An 18,663-nucleotide genomic window follows, 5' to 3' on the forward strand; every position below is an offset into this window, starting at 1 on the left:
GTTCTCATCATGCCTCCTGAAGATCCCGACCAGGCTAATCACCTGCGATACCTGATATAGAAAGTCACAGCGAGTGGAAGACACGCCGCTATCATTAACTCTATCATTTGGAGGAGTTCAAAGGTCAGACTCTTTCTAAGCCACCATGCAGAACCTACTAAACCCCCATAGGTCTTTATGCAATTGTTGAGTGGAAAGAAAGACATGCGTGGCTCATCTCTCAAGTTGCCGATGCTGGAGGCGAAGGAACTTTTATCGCTTTCGGAAGCAGTGCTTCAACAAATAACTCAGCATCCATTCGGGGATGTGGATTATCCTGCAAGAGAAAAGAATGCTATGGCTTTCTGTCGTGCCTATATCGAGCATTACGCTTATACAAACGAAATCACTGAAGCTGACCTGAATCGGGTGGGAGCTTTCCTTCTCCAAGTCGCAGCCCTCAAGTATTGCTCTCTTCAGGAGAGATCCTGTGTGGAATTTTGCAATGAAGACGAAATGATCGAAAGTCAGGACCACGAATTTCTCCACATGTTCTGCACAGCAACCCAAGGTTTGATAGAGATGCCATCTGGACTGAATGAACAGGAATGGTGGGAACTTTTTGACATTGTCGATGGGCGAGTATTTTTCTATCTCCTTCGGGCGATTAGAAGCGAAGGAGAGATCCCCTCCAGAATTCTAGAGCAAGCCCGTGTTCTCTATAACGAGACTTTCAGAGGATGGGACCGAGAAGTCAAGCAGCCCTTTGCTACACTCAAGTCATCCAAGGGTTCACGCCCCCCACCAAAAGCTGAAAAGAACTTGACTGCATTGCCTTTTAGTCATCTCGCACTGGAAAGCTTTCTGAGAGACGTCGAGATTGGAGAGTCAGAAGAGATTCAGGATTCTAACGCCGAGCTTGTGTTCGAAGATCTCAGACATTGACATGCCTACAAACTTGTCACCCAGCTCAAGGGCCGTGAGACACTTCCCGTTTGGTTTGAAAGGGCTCGACAGAAGAAAATGCAGCGACGAATGGCTGAAGTCATTTCCTATGCGGCCAGTCTTACTAGTTCAACTGGCAAGACGTTCAATCGAGAAACTATCGTGGTAGGCCCTCAACCGAGAAAAAGCATTGTTACTGGCAGCAAGGTTGCCAAGCCCAAACATCACAAACAAAAACCCGGAAAAGGAGGCAAGCATAACGCCTTGTTGGAAGCACAAAAACGCAACGATGAGAAAGAAAAGGTCAAACTAATGGACATCCTGAACCACTGGCGCGACAAGTACGAATTTGAGAAGGTCAATAGCCCAATCGATTGCTACCCCAGGGCTTTGGATTTCCAATCCATAGGATCTAGCGGCAGCCATGATGCCGTAAAGCCAGAGGTCCAGCTGTGTTTATGTCATATATTGATGGAGATATGGATCCAGGTGCGTAAGAAAACTCGTGAGGATTCACTTGAAGGTAAGTGACGGTCTCGTTCTGGTATTGATACTGATAACAGTGTGCGTTAGGGCTATATCTAGTTTCGATGATCTGGAGCTGGCTTGGGAGAATATCCAAGTCGGCTCATTGTACACCAGACATCGCCAACGCTGTTTAAGAGGTCCTCAAGGCACTAACGGCGACTCCGTTGCCTATCGCCACTCTCGAGACTTCTCGAACACTCCCGTTCTACATCAGATCAATAGTTTTGAAGAAGGCTCCCAAGTTAGTGAAGAATACTCGACTTCTGCAACTTGAACATGGCGGCCCCTACATGGACAGACAATTCGACTCTCGGCATGATACCAGCGTGCAGTTTGAGCCCGATGCCTGGCAACGCGATGTTATCAATTGTATAGATGCGAATGAAAGCGTTTTGGTAGTAGCTCCAACATCTGCCGGCAAAACATTCATTTCTTTCTACGCAATGAAGAAAGTACTTGAAGAGAGTGACGACGGGGTTTTGGTCTACGTGGCGCCAACAAAAGCTTTGGTGAATCAGATTGCTGCGGAAATAGAAGCACGATTCTCCAAGTTATACCAGAAGCAAACAGGCAAATCGATATGGGCAGTTCATACTCGGGACTACCGCATCAATAACCTGCCTCAGTACCAGATCTTGGTCACTGTGCCTCATATGCTACCAATCATGTTACTGTCTCCCACAAATGCGGTCGGCACAAATGCGTGGTCTTGCCGAGTGAAGAGGATAATCTTCGACGAGGTCCATTACATAGGACAGGCGGATGATGGTGTTGTATGGGAACAGCTGCTTCTCCTGGCACCTTGCCCAATCATTGCCCTTTCGGTCATGGTAGGCAACCCTAACGAGCTCAGAGACTGGCTGTCGACTGCACAGGCGCAAAAGGGTTATGATATGAAGATAGTTGTTCACGGGGTGAGATATTCAGATCTCCGTAAGTTTACATATGATCCGCCGAAGGATTTTGCCTTCGAGGTCCTCTCAAACTCGTCGCAGCTTCCTGTTCCTGGTTTAGATGAAGGCGACAGCATCAGTCACAACTTCAGGTTTGTGCATCCAGTGGTTGCACTGAAGGATAGGTAGGTTGTTCTTTGCCAAATTTGATGGACGTTACTGACATCGTATAGAAACAGATCTGTGTTGGACGACGTGAACCTGGAGGCTCAAGACTGTCTCACACTGTGGAAGCACATGAGAAAAACATTTCCTGAGACACTTTTGCCCGAGACAGCTAAACTAGATCCCGTTAATGTCTTACCTGAATGGACCGAAAAGCAACATGTTATTGGATGGGAAAAGGACCTGAAAGTTGTGCTCAGGAGAGTGATGAAAATGGAGAGCTCGCCATTTCCTGACCTACCGGAGAGACCAACCCGTTGTTCCTCTTGAGCGACATTTTCAGAAGCCTTTCCCTTTGGTCTGTGATCTCCACAGACTAGATTCGCTACCAGCTCTTGTGTTCAACTACGACCGCTCAAAATACGAACAATGCGTCCAACATATCCTCATCGAACTCTAAACTGCAGAGAGGAAGTTCAGGGAAACAGGCCAGGCATGGCGACAAAGGGTCCAAAAGTTCGAGCAATGGAAGAAACAGAAGGACAGTGACCGTGATATCGATCGATCTAATATTATGGAAAGATTCTTTCCCAATCGGTCTAAAGATGCAGGTGATAATATTTCCAAGCTTGACCTGGTTCGTGAGGAATCGGGTGAGGAGATCAGTAGATGGGAAAGCTTCGAACCGGAGGCACCTTTGGATCAATTCAGTTTTGCAGACATGACAAAGATGCAGCAACGTGATTTCGACGATTTGGTGTACAGTATGGGCAGAGACAAGGTCGAATCATGGTTAATCGATGCTCTTCGTCGTGGGTTGGGCGTTCATCACGCTGGTATGAACCGACGCTATCGTCAGATGTAAGTGCTCTCCTTTCAAGACGTGCCCCAAGCCGCTCGATATCTTTCACAACCCCCTCACAGTTTATGTCGTACTATTCCAGCTAACAGAGTCCAGCGTGGAAATGCTTTTTCGCCGGGGCTACCTCAGGGTAGTTGTCGCCACTGGGACGCTCGCACTTGGTATCAATATGCCCTGCAAAGTTGTTGTTTTCAGTGGCGATTCTGTTTTCTTATTGCCTCAGAGCTATCGACAAGCCTCTGGTTGTGCTGGCTGAAGAGGCTTTGATCTTCTGGGTAATATTGTTTCCAATGGTATCTCCCAAGAGCGAGTTCATGAAGTCATGTCTTCGCGCCTACCGGCCCTGAGAGGCCAGTTTCTTGTTTCGGCTATTCTGATTCTTCAATTGTTTATCCTTCTTGGTGGCACTGGTAACTCCCCTTTTGCACTTAATGCAGTCAATGCGCTTTTGTCACAAACCCGATTGTACCTCGGAGGACCAGATGCCGAAATGCCAGTCAAGCATCATCTATGGTTCTCGATCGAGTACTCGCGACGTCAGAATCTTTTGTCGGCAAAAGGAGCACCTGTGAACTTTGCTGGGCTAGTCGGCCATTTGTATTTCACTGAGAATGCCGTTTTTGCATATCACTCTTTGCTTCGGGGAGGCTATTTTCACAAATTGTGTGAAGATATTGAAGATGCTCAGGAACGGGTTCTTTGTGAATTGATGCTGGTACTCAGTCATCTTTTTAACCGCATTCCCATCAAGCGAACACCAAAGGTTGCCGCCATAGCAGCCCAGTCTTCATCAGAAATCTTTTTGAGGCGGCTACCAGAGCCTGCAGAGAAGCTCCTTATTGGCCACAATCAGGATGTGTTGTCAATCTTCAAAGATTATGTTAATTCATACATCAACCAGCACCTAGGGGATGAACCAGACCGCGAACCACCCCTAATCAAGGTGTTGGTTGGGCCCAGGAAGCCTTGCGAGTCCTCGTTTATGGGTGGAAACCCAACAGTCATTCGGTCACCGTTCGCAGCCCTGTCTGGATTTGGTGATGATTTCACGACCATCAATGATTTGTGCTCAGACGTGAGAGGTGGTATTTTCTTGGAGGGGTCTGCCATACCATACATCCCCATCTGGCCTCATGACACTGACACTGAATTCAACGCTTATATCTACGACTTTTTTAAACACGGGAGTTTGAAGGTACTCGTACGTGATAACCACATCAAACAGGGAGATGTCTGGTTTCACCTCAAAGATTTTTCACTCGTGCTCAAGACCATCGTGACCAGTCTAAAGGGCGTCATGGGTGCTGAAGGAGACTACGATCCTGACGATCTTGACGAAGATGACACCTACATGGAGGAATCAGAAGTCCTAATTGAGGAAGCCGAGACACAGAAACCAGAAGAGGTTGTCAAGAAGATCGTCAAACGTCCCAAAAAGGCCAAAGTTCAAGAGAGCTGGGATGACGATAGTGAAGAAGAGTCAGACCCTGAGAACACCGGATCGACTACTGGGACGTCACAATCGAACACGAACAGAAAGGGTGGATTGATCTTGGTGCTGAAGGCTTTCAAGTTATTGGAGGAGGAGTTCTCAAAGAAGTTTTACAAGATTGGGGCCTAGACACAACATTACCAGTCGTTACAGGACACATACATTGATTCATGGCCGTTGAGATTTCATCCATCGCTAGTCCTATACCAAGTACCAATACCGAACAGATTTCGCAAAGTCCACGGTCACATACATACAGTCTCGGCGTGAATTTGATTGAGCGCCTCGCTGTGAGGGACTGATACAAGTACATTCATTATCTTATGTAGTATAGAGTGGTTCTCGCAATGCTCGTGGCCAATGCCTGTTTATCTGATTCTCGTGTTTCGCTACCCCTGCTGCGAATCTTTATGACAGGTAAAACGAATTGCTTTTTCCTTGTTGACGCCAAACCTGAATCCCTGTGATTTTCACCCAAAGCTGGTTGTTAGTATGACTCGTTTGAGACCGTAAAAGGCAACAAATCTAGGAGTCGGTGTGTAGAGATAAATCGATTAATCATTCCAAATGAGTCAAGTTGCAACATAGGTACCTATACAGGTTACTGTTCTGCCCCTTTTTCTAGCCCTCACAACCCTCAAGTTCTAGAAGTACCAACGGAAACGCCGAAGAAGGCTACAAACCCTTCTGGGGGAGCTTTTCTTTGGTGGGGGACGCTCAGATCAGAGGCGGGCAGGGCAATATGTACGTACCTTCATGCTACAAGCAATGGAACAGTGCCTCCCCCACGCATTTAACGCACTACTAGTGCTATGCATCTTCAGGGGCAGGGGACTGCCTGACCTGGTCTGTTCTGGGCTGTTGGCGTTTGCTAGCCACTATCGAGATGCTGCATGTAATGAATGGGATGCAGGAAGAGTGCCAGGATTAAAGGACGAGGGCCTCAATGGCGTCATGGAACATACAGGAAACACGGGCTTGTACGTTTCTTCACTTTTTTATTCACAGTTCATTAACCAAGATTTGAGTATTTGCTTCGTTGGCTATGTATAATTTTGGCCTCTTTTTAAAATCGAGTCGCCTCTAAATATCCAAATAAACAAAATGACAGTGAGCTTGCAAGTATTTTCCTCCTCTCCCTCAATCCAATATGTGTATGTACTAGGTATATAATGCTCAGCAACCATGAGTGGTATCTCCTCCGAATCCCTCCACGTTAAAAAGGAAAATCGAGATCCATGATGTTCAGAAAACCATTTGCCATACCAAGTAGCCATGCAATGCAATTCTTGTAAATAAATCAAAACAAATAACAGATGTGCCTCTCTATAAGCAAAATCAAGCAAATGACTGGCAAGGCCTAAAGGAAAATACATACATGAATGTATATACAATCGCATGTGTTCGAATTGGGGTTTGCACCCCAAGGGGGTATTCTTTTGCTGTACGTCACTGCTGATGGTACATTGTAACAAGTCGAGAAGACACTGGGTAGGCTAGAACCAACCTCAAGATACCTGTACTCGACATAATGGTGCGGTGCGATGCGCCATCCATCCATCCATCCTGGTCATATCCAAATGTGCGCAATCCGTGCGCAAAGGGGTATTGTTGCGTTATCCGTCAAGTACATCTTGGTTGGCGAGGCGTCTTGAAACGCACTACCATACTTTGGCACGCTTCCATGATCTCTTGCGGCGCGTTTGAATCAGTTCCCAAAACGCCATTTCATGATGAAAAGTTGATAAGAAAGTCATCAGTGTGGGATTGAGTGTGAGAATTATATTGATCCGACTACTGCCCATGCGATGTCATCTGGAGATGATGAGGCATGGAACGTGGGTGTCCTTGATCGCTCATCGAATGAGGCATCTGGGGAGGTGCAGCCATGGCAACGGGTCTTGGGGTGTGATAACCAGGCGCGCTTGTGCCGCTCGAGAAGCTCGAGTTAGTCCTGGGATCATAGCTGAACAGATCTCTCTGAAGGCCCTCAAGAATGTGCATGTCTGTTCGGAGTGCACTCGTTGCTGTTGCCGACTGTCGCAAGAACTGGATTGTTTTATGGAACAAAGTTCGCAGCAATTCCTCGTCCACATAGCTGTGAAGCACAGGGTCGCGGAAAGCAGCCGAAAGAACCAAGAGGTTGCCCCATTGACTGGAATTGGTCAGCATGGTTTGTCATACACGGTTTGAAGGAGGGTAACTCACGCATGGGCAGTGCCGAAGATATTGGTGATGATCGGCCTCTTGTCTCCTAAGCCATGGAAGGCGCGGGTACTCTCAATAAGTGCCTTAATGCCTTTCTTAGCCAGCTCAACCACTTGGGGATCAATGTCTCCAATCGTCCTGGCCTTAGGGTGAATGACAGGCGCAGTGACGTCTTGTCGAAATTCCGAGCTGACGCTAGGGAAGTTAGGACTCGAAGCATGATTTTTGATCGAGTGCGAGAACTGGAGAATCTGTCGGATAAAGGGGCGATAGGTAATAACCTGAGCGCCCCAGTACTTCGCCCGCAATCTTGCAGCCAAGATATCGTCGGCTGGTGGGTCATCCTCTCGAAATGCGAAGCTTGGTGCGACCCAGTGCATGCCAGAAACAGCGTCAGATACGACACCCACATTTCTGAACTTATCCTTGCCTCCTTTTCCGGGGTCTTCGGGTGCATAGAACATCCGATGTATGCTGTTCAAGTGGGTTCTCAGATACAATTGGCCTGGGTAGCTGTCTAGAATGCGTTGGTTGAAGCCTTCCAAGAGACTCATGTTGGGGTGCGGCATGTCGTCTTCATAAGATAGCAGTCCAGATGGTGGAAGTTGCATTTCAGCAATGAGATCACTCTCAAGCTGCAGACAGGTCCAGAAAGTCAGAGCAAGCTGGTTGTACTTAGTCTCCTGGATGAATTCGCTGTTCCGCTTAATTCGTCTCATCTTATCTAAGCTCCTGTGATCTGATTAGTCGTCGATAGCCTTTTAATTAGGTTTCCCAAAACTTACGGTCTCATGATGACCTGCAGCTTGTGGCTGGCTTTGTGAATGAAGGCAAAACTTTCCATCGGTCTGCCCAGCTGACCGTGATATAACCCAGCGAAGATGTTGGCATAAACATTCTTCATGTTGTTATACGCGCCAAGATGGTTTCCAAGAATATCAGTGGCATATGCAAAATACTCTAAACCCGGTATCACCTCATAGTTCTTTTTCAAGCTAAAGCCGGAGCGGAAGCCGCCCACGCCATGAATGGATGATCGACGACTGTGTACGTTTCTTTCTTGCTCCTTAGGGGATGGCAGGCCTGAAGAGTGCGAGTGGGATGAGTATCCCGGAGGAGAGCCTTGGTTGGGTGAAGGCGGGATGGCTCCGTTGCGAATGGCCGGGCTACCATGGGGAAGCTGTTCGGTAGGGTGGACGACATCAGGTACGTTCTCACGGTGAAGGCAAACCTTACCCAAGGCCAGAACGGTGAGGACTAGAGCGCTGTGGATGGACCGATCTGGTCGGCCAGCACGTTGTGGCGCGGGTGTGGGTGGCTCGGAACCATCCGGCCCTGGCGATCGTTTCCTTTTTGAGCCTGCAGCTTCTGGCGTCTGTGAACCTCCCCCAACAGCAAACGTAGGCTTGGATGCTTGTGGCTTTGCGGATCGTGGGTGTGAGGCTGGGAGATTATCAAGAAAGTGCCTGACCCAGTAATCTAGTAGCTTGGGCTGTATGATAGGGTGCATGTTAAGGATGTTTTCTTTGAAACTCTCGACATACGCCCACACTTTCGACTCTGAGAAGTCAGGGTTTCCGTCAAATGCCAGGACGCCGCCCTTGTATTCCACTTGATCGGGAGGACTGAGTCCACCTAGTTGACCCCAATCGGCCGCCGGTGAAGGAGATGCCATATCGGATGAATCGTCAGCCATATCCAGGTTGCCATGGTCGGTCGGTTCCCGGACGTGTCGCGAAGGGTGAGAATCTTCGCCTCGTCCATAAACAATCAGGACTCCGCGGTTTTGCTCCTGGCTGATGGGATACTCGCTGATATATCGAATACCCTCTCGCTCGATGTGATGTTTTGTCAGCTCACGAACAGACGGCCATTCTAAAAGTAGTCCGGCCAATGTCGTGTGATTAATAGGAATAGCAGGCTCTCCAGGAGGTACGGGCGGACCGGGCTCCACCTCCATCTCATCTTCAGCCATCATACGAAGTGGCATAGATTCCGATGAGGGGTGATCGCGGTGAGCATCGGCATAGTAGGGGTCGGCAGAAGCGCCGTTGGCCACATAAGGCGATGCTGGCGCTCGTTTGAACTCTTCTTCAACGGTTGGTTCGGTTTTGAGCGTTGATGCCAGAAGATGTTTTGGCAGAACCGACTCCATCTTGATCATCCTTTGATCAACCCGTCCCAAATGAGAAATGATCGAATTGAGTGTGGTCTGGACGGTGCTGAGACCATCTAGAATGTCGGCTTGAGCCTTATCCGTGCTATTTCCCGTATTTAGTTATGACATCCGTGAGAAATGAAGTTATTAAACCTACGCTTTAGGAACGGGGTCACGGTATTTGCACTCCACGCCCTTTTCTTTACAAGTTTTGCATGGCTTTGTCTCATCACACTTAGCCTTCAACTGCCGACAGCTATCACACGCCTGCTCCTTGTTAACATTTAAACGGTTTGACGGCTAGAGGGAATAGTACCTGGGAAGCTCGCGTGTTCTTCTTCTTGGCGGGTACAGACGACGAATACACACTATAGAATGGCTCGTGGCCTGAGGAATATCCATGTTGCTCGTAAGATGCTTGATGAGGTACAGGGGTGGGTGGAGGGTAGCTGGGCGCACGATAGCCACCCGGAGTCGGGGGCATGGAAGGCGCGCTATCGTAATTCATGTGTCGCGAGTTATCCGAGTATGCGCCAGGAGGCGGTGGTGGTGGAAGTGAAGTCGGCGGGAGATGTGGTGTGGACGACATCCCCTCGGGCGCATGGCCCGTCGAATTAGGTCGGCGTTGATCCTTGGCAGGGTCTCGTTTTATCGGAGGATCTCTTGGGCCGTAGGGCGGGTACGGGTGATGCGCTGGATGCGCCGGCGATGGAGGCAGAGACGGGTGCTGTTGCGGATGCGGATGTTGCTGCGGGTGCTGGTGTGGATGTTGCGGTGGATGTTGATGTGGGTGTTGCTGCCGGTGGTATTCTTGAACAGGAGGATAAGGCTCTGGCTCATGATGGCGACGATCGGATTCGTGATGCGGTTGCGCTGGCGCAGCGTGAGAAGGCGTCGGTGGAGCTGAAGAATGCTCGATAGGTCGTGGAGGATAATGCTGATACGGGCTCGGGGGAGGATGAGGGTGATGTAGAGCGCCGGGCGGAGGCGGAGGCGGTGGTGGAAGTTGATGAGCGTGAGGATGTGGTAGTGATACTCCTTGTTGAGGTGTACCGACAGGCCACGAAGAGAGGCGCGGACGTTTACTATCGGGAGGTGCTGGATCCATGCTTGAGTACTATATATGTATTGTAGTACTTGCACACATAATCAGGAACAAGGCGAAGAGAAAAGCAGGGACCACGTAGAGGCGGTGGCCATGGATAGGTACGAGAGGATAATGGCAGAGGCGAAACAAAAAGAAAGCCCCGGGGAGTGAAGTGAAGCTTCCAATTGCTTTGGAAGCTGGAGGGGCGGGTGATAATTGGGCCCTTCAGCAAGAGAGGTTGAGAGACCAGGAAAGCATGGGGGTGGGCGTGTCTGAAACGACTGGGTATGATGACATGTATGTGTACGAAGTACCGTACCCGTCAGTGAGAAGTGAGTGAGGTTTGAGAGAGGTAGAGAGACAGGAAGAGAGAAACGAGATGTCGAGTAGACTCTTCCAGCCAGCCCGGGCCCCGGTGACGCGGTAGGATCAGCAGTTGGGCAGAGACGAGATGGAGATTCGACAAGCTCTTTCGGTACCTGGGAGACGGACAGCGGTGGGGGAGCACAGACGCGACGCTGGTCGAAACGAATTGTATTGCACAGTGAGAAGCAAGGGCAGCGTGAGCGATGCAAAGGTACGCGCTCGGGACTGTGGGAGAGCTGGGGATTGAGGGAAGAAAGGCGCAAATTTGGTGAGCGAACGGATCGATTCTTGGACAAGTATGATGTCGACTTCAAGTCGAGCGCAAATCTGGGACCGACAGCCTCAAACCCCAAGGCACAAAAGACGGTCTGCCGGGGGTGGGCGGGCTTGGGCGGGCCAGACGCAGGTAGATTTTGAGCCAGTTGACGAACCGACCCTGCCGAGTTGACAGTCGGAGGAGGCTAAACAAGACCAGGGGGTCAAGGAACCTAGATGCCTGGCTGTGACTGGGGGATGATGTCGGCGAAGACTCTTTTTTTTTTTTTTTCCTTTGGCGGACCCCTGCTGCCCGTTTTTTTCTGCCACCCCATGCACCGCAAACCAAGTGGAGGAAGAGTTTCCAGCAGGGAGATGAAAGTAACTGTACCTGGAACCGCGAGCTGTACAACACAGTGGCCTGCAGCTTTTCTGGTCGCTGTAGTAGGTAGACAGACAGACGTCGCTACCCGCTGGTGCGGTCTAGTGTTTTCTTTTGTTGCCCTTGCGTAAACTATACCCTTTGCTTTAGGCTGGTATGCACTGTACGGTACGGTGCCGTAGTCTGTAGCTGAGTGAATAATTGGGGTTTAGGTCGGTCGATGGTTGCCGCATACGGTCAACGAAGCGGGTAAAAACGTCGTGGTAGGATACAAAGTATGTATGTACATGAACAAAGAAGGGCACCGACTGACTGTACTAGAGCAGGTAAGCAGATAAGCATGTAAGCAAGCGAAAGCCCACTCAATCACTACCTACTGGATAGATAGTGCTGCGCATACCTACATATGTAAATGCAATCAAGCGCGACATGCGATGGAACTTGGTCAACACCGCAACTTTGAAATGGATGGATGGATGCTCACGAGAGGCCATGCGACGGACCGTTCGAACCAAAAGGTACAAGCTCCAGACGGAGATGATGGCTGGGTGGAGGTCAGTAAAGGTAAAGTGGTAAACGAGGGAGATTATGGTGGTGCGCTGAGTTACAGTGGAGGCCTCGTGGTCGCGGCGTGGAGCCCAACTCCTGGAAGGCGTCGTGTAGCGCACAACGGATATGTCTCTCAGGCCTAGCGCAGTTGTCTCGCAGAGTTTTTTTTTTCCTTTCTTCCTGAAACTGTAGTGGATATCTTGGTGGGCAAACTTTGGTGTTAGAAATTTACCTACTACCTACCACCGATACTTAGCTTATGCCGCGCGATATGATGCACCAGCAAGCGCAAATCATGCTGTACGTAACTCGAATTCATCTCTGTGTAATCTACTCGCTATAATCCATGTGATAAACACAGTAATACTACCGTTACCATGCCCAGTATTTCCTCACTCACTTGGGGACAGTAACAAGAGTATCCAACGTTACAGTAGGTCAAACGAGAGCTTGGATTTATCATTCGTGGGGTGAGCTTAAAATCCATTCATTAGTAAAGTTTGGTGAAACTCGGAGCGCGAGAAGGAGACGGACAGACACATACAATGACTCCTCTCATGTCCAGTCTAAAAGCTTTGTATATATGTATGTATACATTTACCACCACTACGGACACTGGAGTTGCAGATCATGGAGAACAAGGTTTACCGGTCTATTACGGGCCGTTGAAAAGAGGTGAAAGATAACGGATCTTGATACCCAACGTCGACCGGCGCTGCTGTGTAAGTGAATGCATGAGTTACTTGGCCATGCTGTTTTATCCATACAATAACTCCAATGTACTGTACGTATCCATGCAATACGTAAAATACGTATATGTGAGGGGCCCAAGTCGCTAGTCTAGGTAATGTATCGTTCACAAAGACCCTTGAGCATGGTGCATCCATATTCTCGGTACATTCAGATCCGACAGGTCTTACATTCTTCCCCCTCTCATAAGATCGCTTCTGTGATTAGTTCTTGAGTCCGTTCAGTACCGACATGGAGCATCCTCCACTGCCTCAATTTGTCCTGTACTTGATAGCACAGACACTGATCATCACGGTGGGTGTACAATCACAATCAATCATTGACAAAAGGTCTGTATCTCCCTGGCTCGGCGATTCCTTGCCCGGCCCCAGCACCTGTACAGTGCAATGCAGCGCTGCTCTGCAATGCGGTGCGGTGCGGTGCGGTTTCTCCGAGACGGACGGAACCACGTGAAATGTTGCAGGTGACTCTTGAAGCGGAAGTAAGCATATACATACCAGGGGATCATTAGGTACGTAGTAAGTAGGTAGTAGGCAGTTGCTTTTCTTTTTCCCTCAACCTCTTCCTCGGTGTGAGCTTGCGCCAGATTGCTCCTTCCTCCCATGCGGCTGGGTTCCGCTCTTGGCCTTCCCTCCTACCTCAGGTATCTCGCAAATTATCTTGGCAGTATTTTAGTTAGTGTCTGGGCAGGTACGAAGGACATGTCCAACATATTGGTTATCGTCATCAACAATCAACTTGGGGCCGAATGGAAATCATTCACATTTCAAGCAAAGACCATTACTCGAGCTGTGCTCTCCCAACCTCACTTCTTATTTTGGCAAAGACGTCATGACTGCCTACAACGCAATTTGCAATCAATAAACACGATCAATGAGGCTCTGAATCGTTAGCTTCGGTCTGCCTACGGCCCGTTGCACATTGATATACCCAAGCAGCACCGCCATCTCAACATGTTGCAATGTCTATTGGGGTGCCGACACCCAAAAGCGCTGCTGAACTTTGTGTCATGCAGAAACCACTTGCCGAGTCTTTAATAAGAAAAATGTACGGGGACAAGCAGGACAATACCTAGCTCACTTCTAGGACACAGAGTATCCATTCAGACGGGACTTCTGAGCCAACAGCAGCTGTCCAGTAACCGCCCCCTGGAAAGACCTTGTCGATCATCTTGCTCCCATGGGTCAGTGGATATTACCACCACCTTGAGTTGCTCGAGCGTTGAGCACGAGTACATACGTGCATACAGCAATTCAGGTCAAAGCTCGGTTGCCGAATCCTCTCCTGACTCAACAGCACATCATGATGGATTCTGTTTGCTCTTGTTTCACAATGCGATGATCTCTTGCGGTTCAGCACTGGATTTTAGTCGGTATCCTCCTCCCCGGATTTTCTGTCCAAACCATCTTGCACGTAGTGCTACCGACAGACTGCCATCGTTCTTTTATTCTACATGGTCAAAATGGCAATATGCTTGACAATGCAGGTTGTGGATCGTGCAATACCGCAGTTGTCAAAATTCAAGCGAGCTGAACGGGCTAGGCGGACTTGGACTCGGCCTACCTTTTCTTCTTCCATGCATCCTTCCAATATTCGACGCATCGACAAAAAAACGCCATTAAGATGGGGGCATGCTCCACTCTAATTTGATCACCATGGATGGAACTGTAGTATCTTTCAATAATCTTCGGGCTCTCTCGCCCAGTGCTTGCAGGGAGAGATGGCCGTCATGAGAGAGGACTTATTCATTTACTCAATGACATTGTCGCTGGGTGAAAAACCATATCCGTGCCGTGCAAAACCAACGAGATTGCTCACAATCACAGAGAAAACCCTGGCAGTGATTATCTGAATGGCCCGGTCCCAGCCAACGCTTTGACCTGTCTCAGCGTTCATCCGATGAGATTTTCAGTTCACAGCAACTCTCAATCTAAGTACTTAACTAATGTTGTCTTCGAGGAAGCCAGACCACGAACGGAAGGCATAGCACAACTCCTAGCTCTTTATGCTCTTACTCTGACCGACAAAGTGAGATAGCAGGCCCGGTATCACCTAAGTTGCTAGCTAATGCGCAACTAGCAAGACTTGACTGCTCACCACCACCTACATTGAGTTGCCAGCAAGTCACGATGAGGCAATGGCCGTCACCGCTCCTTGATCTCTTTACAAGCAGATACGGTGAATCTCCAACAATTCTCTGCCAGTGGATCTCATTGATTCACCGCATGGAGGATGATATCAACTCATGCACCATTTGCTGCAGGTCTCTTTTGGAATTATATGCGTGCTAGGGTAGCTTCCTGTTTTCCAACGTTCCTAACGTTCCCTTCAAACGTCTGGAAGGCGGGGATCCCGGCCATGCTCATATCGGTTCGCCAAGTCACCAACAACGGTGCCCTTGCTCAAAAAGGCTTCTGGAACGTGACATGGCCTCATCTGCTACTCTTAGGCCCGGTCGGTGTCTTGGATTTATGGATACAGATCATTTTAGACACCGTGCCGTCGGTTTGAGTTTACTGGGACTGGCAGTCATTTTGTCACAGCATACATTTCTTGCATGGGGAGTGCATGAAATCGTCGCTTGGAGATCCATCAAAACATCCTTTTAGGATCTCTGGTGATTATACTCCGCACATAGACACATTGATTCAAGACATCCCGCGTGAGAGAGAAAAAGATAAACCCTCCGCGGGGCTCAAAGACGCGCTCAATCTGACTCGCCGAGCAGCCCCAGGTACCCAGGCTAATAGCCTCAGCTTGGCTGTCGAATCGGCCGAGAGGAGCGTGCACACACCTAGACATCGCCGCCCAGTTAAAGAAAATCGCCCCTAGAAGTATCAGTGTACCTGTACCTGGCATGATCGATCCCGTACCCAAGGGGCCTTATCGTAAGGTCACTCGCTAACATTCATCAGACTACATTATACAGTATCCGTAGGTGTGTACTTCTTCAACCCGTCGGTACGAACTGGCATTCGTGCCCAACTTTCGCCTCTGGCCAGGGTTGTGAATCACAATCTCAACGTTTTGCCAAACGGGAGAAGGGACTCATAGTAAACTTTGCAGTATTGCCGTATCCTTGATAAAATCAGAGGCAGGAAGCTCCATCAGTATCAGAAACACGATGATGCACGTATAATGTCTGCCCTGGCACTATTAGTATTTGCAAAATGTCACACCGGCTCCTCGCCTTGCTTAGGCATATTGTCCGTCTAGGGCTCAGGTACTGTCATAAGATAGCCCAGATTCTTAGAGAACAGCACATCGGGTCCTGTTCAAACCATTGGTCGAGATGATCCTTCTAGCGCATACTGCATCCTGGGATCACAGCCCATGAGCCAGGACATTGTGGAATGTCATTCTGAGTGTTTACACGTCTGTGACGTGACGAAGGTGTGAGATACGTAGATACATGTCATTAATCTGCTGCTGTGCATTTACTTTGTTGAAGCCCTCAACGGGAGGTCCGGTATTAGACCCTGGCTGGGAACGGTGAGCGCCTGTCTTTTGAGCTTTCCAGATCTCTGGGACGCCGCTAAAAATGAAGTCTGGGAGGTTGGCGTCGTTAAATGCGACGTCATGCGCACACGAAGCAGGGGGGGGGGGGGGCTCTGGCCAGAAAGACGTGCTGAATGTTAGGCATGATTTCCACTCGGGTGGCTTGTGCTGTACATCCAATACAGTGCAGTGCAGTACTGCGACGCAATGTACAGTAACGGTAGCTGGAATGAGCAAGCCACACACCGACAGAAACAGGAGGGGCACCGACGACGTGGAACTGGGTCAAGTTGACCTCTCAGAGTCGAGTCCGACTTGCAGGCATGGCAGCAGAAGCAAGGGGGGAGGAAACGACTGCAGGGAAAAGCAAAACCACAGCAACGAGTCAGTTCTCGTTCCGGCTAGAGATGGATGTGAGAGTCTTGACTGTCTCGCAAAAGGATCCTCGAGACCCAACAGAAGGGAGCCGCCTGCGGGCCGGTGCGAACCCGGAATCGGTTTCTTTGAGTTCCGTACGCTACTGTACGGAACGATACGATCTTTGGTCGGAAACTCATTTCACTACCTATTGTACATTCGCTATTTTAGCTGAATGGTGAGTGAAAGAATCGCCGTGACTAAGCGGCACGCCGGAATACCGCCAAGGTGAATGAATAAGAGCGATCTACGACCGATTTCCATATTTTGTCCCAAAGCATGTCGATAATATTTGAGGAAGGACTAAAAAAAGAAGTTTATTTCAACAATCGGTAGCAAATCGCCAAGTTGTTGGCAGGTATAGACACTATTTATTTATTTATTTTTCTTCTGACAACTTGCTGGCATACTCGATGCACTACAACGTTTTGTCCATCTGCACGTATTAACACTCGTTTGGGAGCTGAGACATTGGAGGTGCCGTGTCCATGTTAGTGATAATAAACCGTCGCTTCAGCATGTCATGGCCTTCCCTTGCTCGAACACCGGGATGGGTATGACAAATTGCAGCAAATTACAGCAGGTCTCTCTTTTAAGCGAGTAAACAAACATGTTCGTATTGGGAACTGCCTGCCTATGCGTATCCTATCGAGTACGCGAAAATACACAAGCGTTGTAAATACTGTCTCGTGCATGACACCCATGCTTGCGACGTTATTCCAGAAGATAACATAAGAACTACATATCACTTCATTTATACTGAAACCAAATTGCTTCACAAAGGTATCAAGTTGGGTTTGAATGATATAAGGTATGGTCAATTGATATCCATATGCCATGCAAAGCTCGTTCTACCCAATTCTTTAATTTCGCATCATTGCCTACTGTAAGATAAAGGTGGTGGTGATGACACCTAACTAACTACTGGAGAGGTATAGGGTATTCTCTGTAGATAGGTGCGATATCTATAAAACTCCATGGATCCTGAAACCCATCCACAACTGCAACTGACATAACCCTGCTCAGACCGAAGCCCCAATCTCTGGGATGTATTACGGATTCGATTGTCAAACTTGGCAATAGAATCACCACGTATAGAGAGATATGCATCAGCCAAGGCAGCAAGACAAGCATCACGCTTACCATTGTGGTTGAATTATGGATGTATGATGATCCCTCAGGCTAAATTCAAGGGGCGACTACCGCACGGTACATACTGTCAAATCACCGTGTTAAACCGAATAGCACGTATAGGAATTCCGTGCCTCTGATTGATCTGCTTGGCAGAGTCATGGCTTCTGTCCGTAACCTGAAATCCAACGCAACAGCACTAACAGTACCATGTCTCAGTTCTAATAAGACAAACCTTGTCGTTAGCATACTGGTGTGTGTGTACTTGGCACGATACCAGCCCAGGTACCCGAAGCCACACGCACGAGAGAAGTCGGTCCAACTGATACTGAGACTGAGACTCATCAGGTTTAGATTTGAACTCGGATCTTGATCGTATCAATCTCCAAACTTCACGGTCAACAACAAACATGTTGCTGTTATCATCACTGTGCCATCCGAGTCACGAGAGACAATTTGCACACCGATGCGGGGAATAATGAGATGTTATTGGCACCAGTCACCGAATACTATTACGAGCGGGGATTGCGATACAAACTTTGTGCTTGTCGAGTTGCTGATTGATCAACACAACCACATGACCTGGGTACTATGTTCAACACGTGCAACCGATATTGCATTAGAAACGCCACGCCATGATATGATTTGTTGATATCACATCATCTCACCAGGCCTAAGCGGAAGCTCTAATACTGCGGCAAAGAGATAAGTTCAAGTCCCGAACGAATGCAACAAGTACGTGGCCGACAAGTCCAAGTTTCTCTAAGTTAATCGGCAGCTAATCGAGTACGATGCAATGCAATGCAATGCAGCTGAAGAGACCGATCCCATGACTGTTGTGTAGTGCACCCTCTTGCTTGGCTGACTTTGTTTGCTACGTTTGTTCATTCGTCTCGTCACCAACATGCGACGAGGTCGGGACATGATGACAACGTTCGGGCACACCTCGATTTGTGATTGCTACAGCGTCATGGTTCCTTGAGTTCTCGTGTTCATAA

At 48.8% G+C, this 18,663-nt stretch overlaps 4 protein-coding genes across 4 annotated transcripts; 3 read left to right on the top strand and 1 right to left on the bottom strand.

The window, feature by feature from the left end:
• Positions 1 to 1,402: 1,402 nt before the first annotated feature.
• Positions 1,403 to 2,576, top strand: EDB82DRAFT_18871 (P-loop containing nucleoside triphosphate hydrolase protein). Its single transcript, XM_065607171.1, has 2 exons — positions 1,403 to 1,447; positions 1,498 to 2,576. Exon 2 carries the CDS (start codon positions 1,743 to 1,745, stop codon positions 2,532 to 2,534), a length of 792 nt encoding a protein of 263 aa, XP_065465380.1. The 5' UTR covers positions 1,403 to 1,447; positions 1,498 to 1,742; the 3' UTR covers positions 2,535 to 2,576.
• A 1,118-nt stretch (positions 2,577 to 3,694) lies between these two features.
• EDB82DRAFT_519551 (uncharacterized protein) lies at positions 3,695 to 4,993 on the top strand (the record flags this gene model as incomplete). The annotated part of the gene is made up of 1 exon (XM_025731680.2): positions 3,695 to 4,993. One exon carries the CDS (start codon positions 3,695 to 3,697, stop codon positions 4,991 to 4,993), a length of 1,299 nt encoding a protein of 432 aa, XP_025590681.2.
• A 560-nt stretch (positions 4,994 to 5,553) lies between these two features.
• Positions 5,554 to 6,013, top strand: EDB82DRAFT_18885 (uncharacterized protein). Its single transcript, XM_065607173.1, has one exon. It carries the CDS (start codon positions 5,621 to 5,623, stop codon positions 5,915 to 5,917), a length of 297 nt encoding a protein of 98 aa, XP_065465381.1. The 5' UTR covers positions 5,554 to 5,620; the 3' UTR covers positions 5,918 to 6,013.
• A 528-nt stretch (positions 6,014 to 6,541) lies between these two features.
• Positions 6,542 to 10,553, bottom strand: EDB82DRAFT_18883 (uncharacterized protein). Its single transcript, XM_065607172.1, has 5 exons — positions 9,547 to 10,553; positions 9,388 to 9,497; positions 7,858 to 9,333; positions 7,073 to 7,804; positions 6,542 to 7,019 (listed from the first exon to the last, which is right to left on the bottom strand). The coding sequence occupies exons 1-5, from the start codon at positions 10,336 to 10,338 to the stop codon at positions 6,659 to 6,661; spliced, it is 3,471 nt and encodes a 1,156-aa protein (XP_065465382.1). The 5' UTR covers positions 10,339 to 10,553; the 3' UTR covers positions 6,542 to 6,658.
• Positions 10,554 to 18,663: the final 8,110 nt, after the last annotated feature.

The sequence above is a fragment of the Fusarium venenatum genome (assembly GCF_020744135.1).
Source record: "Fusarium venenatum strain MPI-CAGE-CH-0201 chromosome Unknown EDB82scaffold_1, whole genome shotgun sequence".
Taxonomy (NCBI): Eukaryota; Fungi; Ascomycota; class Sordariomycetes; order Hypocreales; family Nectriaceae; genus Fusarium; species Fusarium venenatum.

What these genes read in the sequence shown, in the direction of transcription:
- EDB82DRAFT_18885 (XM_065607173.1), top strand. Translation starts at nt 5,621, where the DNA reads ATGCTACAAGCAATGGAACAGTGCCTCCCCCACGCATTTAACGCACTA.
- EDB82DRAFT_18883 (XM_065607172.1), bottom strand. Translation starts at nt 10,338, where the DNA reads ATGGATCCAGCACCTCCCGATAGTAAACGTCCGCGCCTCTCTTCGTGG. An exon ending in AGAACACGCGAGCTTCCCAG is followed by an intron (nt 9,498 to 9,546) that starts GTACTATTCCCT and finishes AACAAGGAGCAG; the next exon opens with GCGTGTGATAGCTGTCGGCA. An exon ending in ATCTTCGGCACTGCCCATGC is followed by an intron (nt 7,020 to 7,072) that starts GTGAGTTACCCT and finishes GACCAATTCCAG; the next exon opens with TCAATGGGGCAACCTCTTGG.
- EDB82DRAFT_18871 (XM_065607171.1), top strand. Translation starts at nt 1,743, where the DNA reads ATGGACAGACAATTCGACTCTCGGCATGATACCAGCGTGCAGTTTGAG.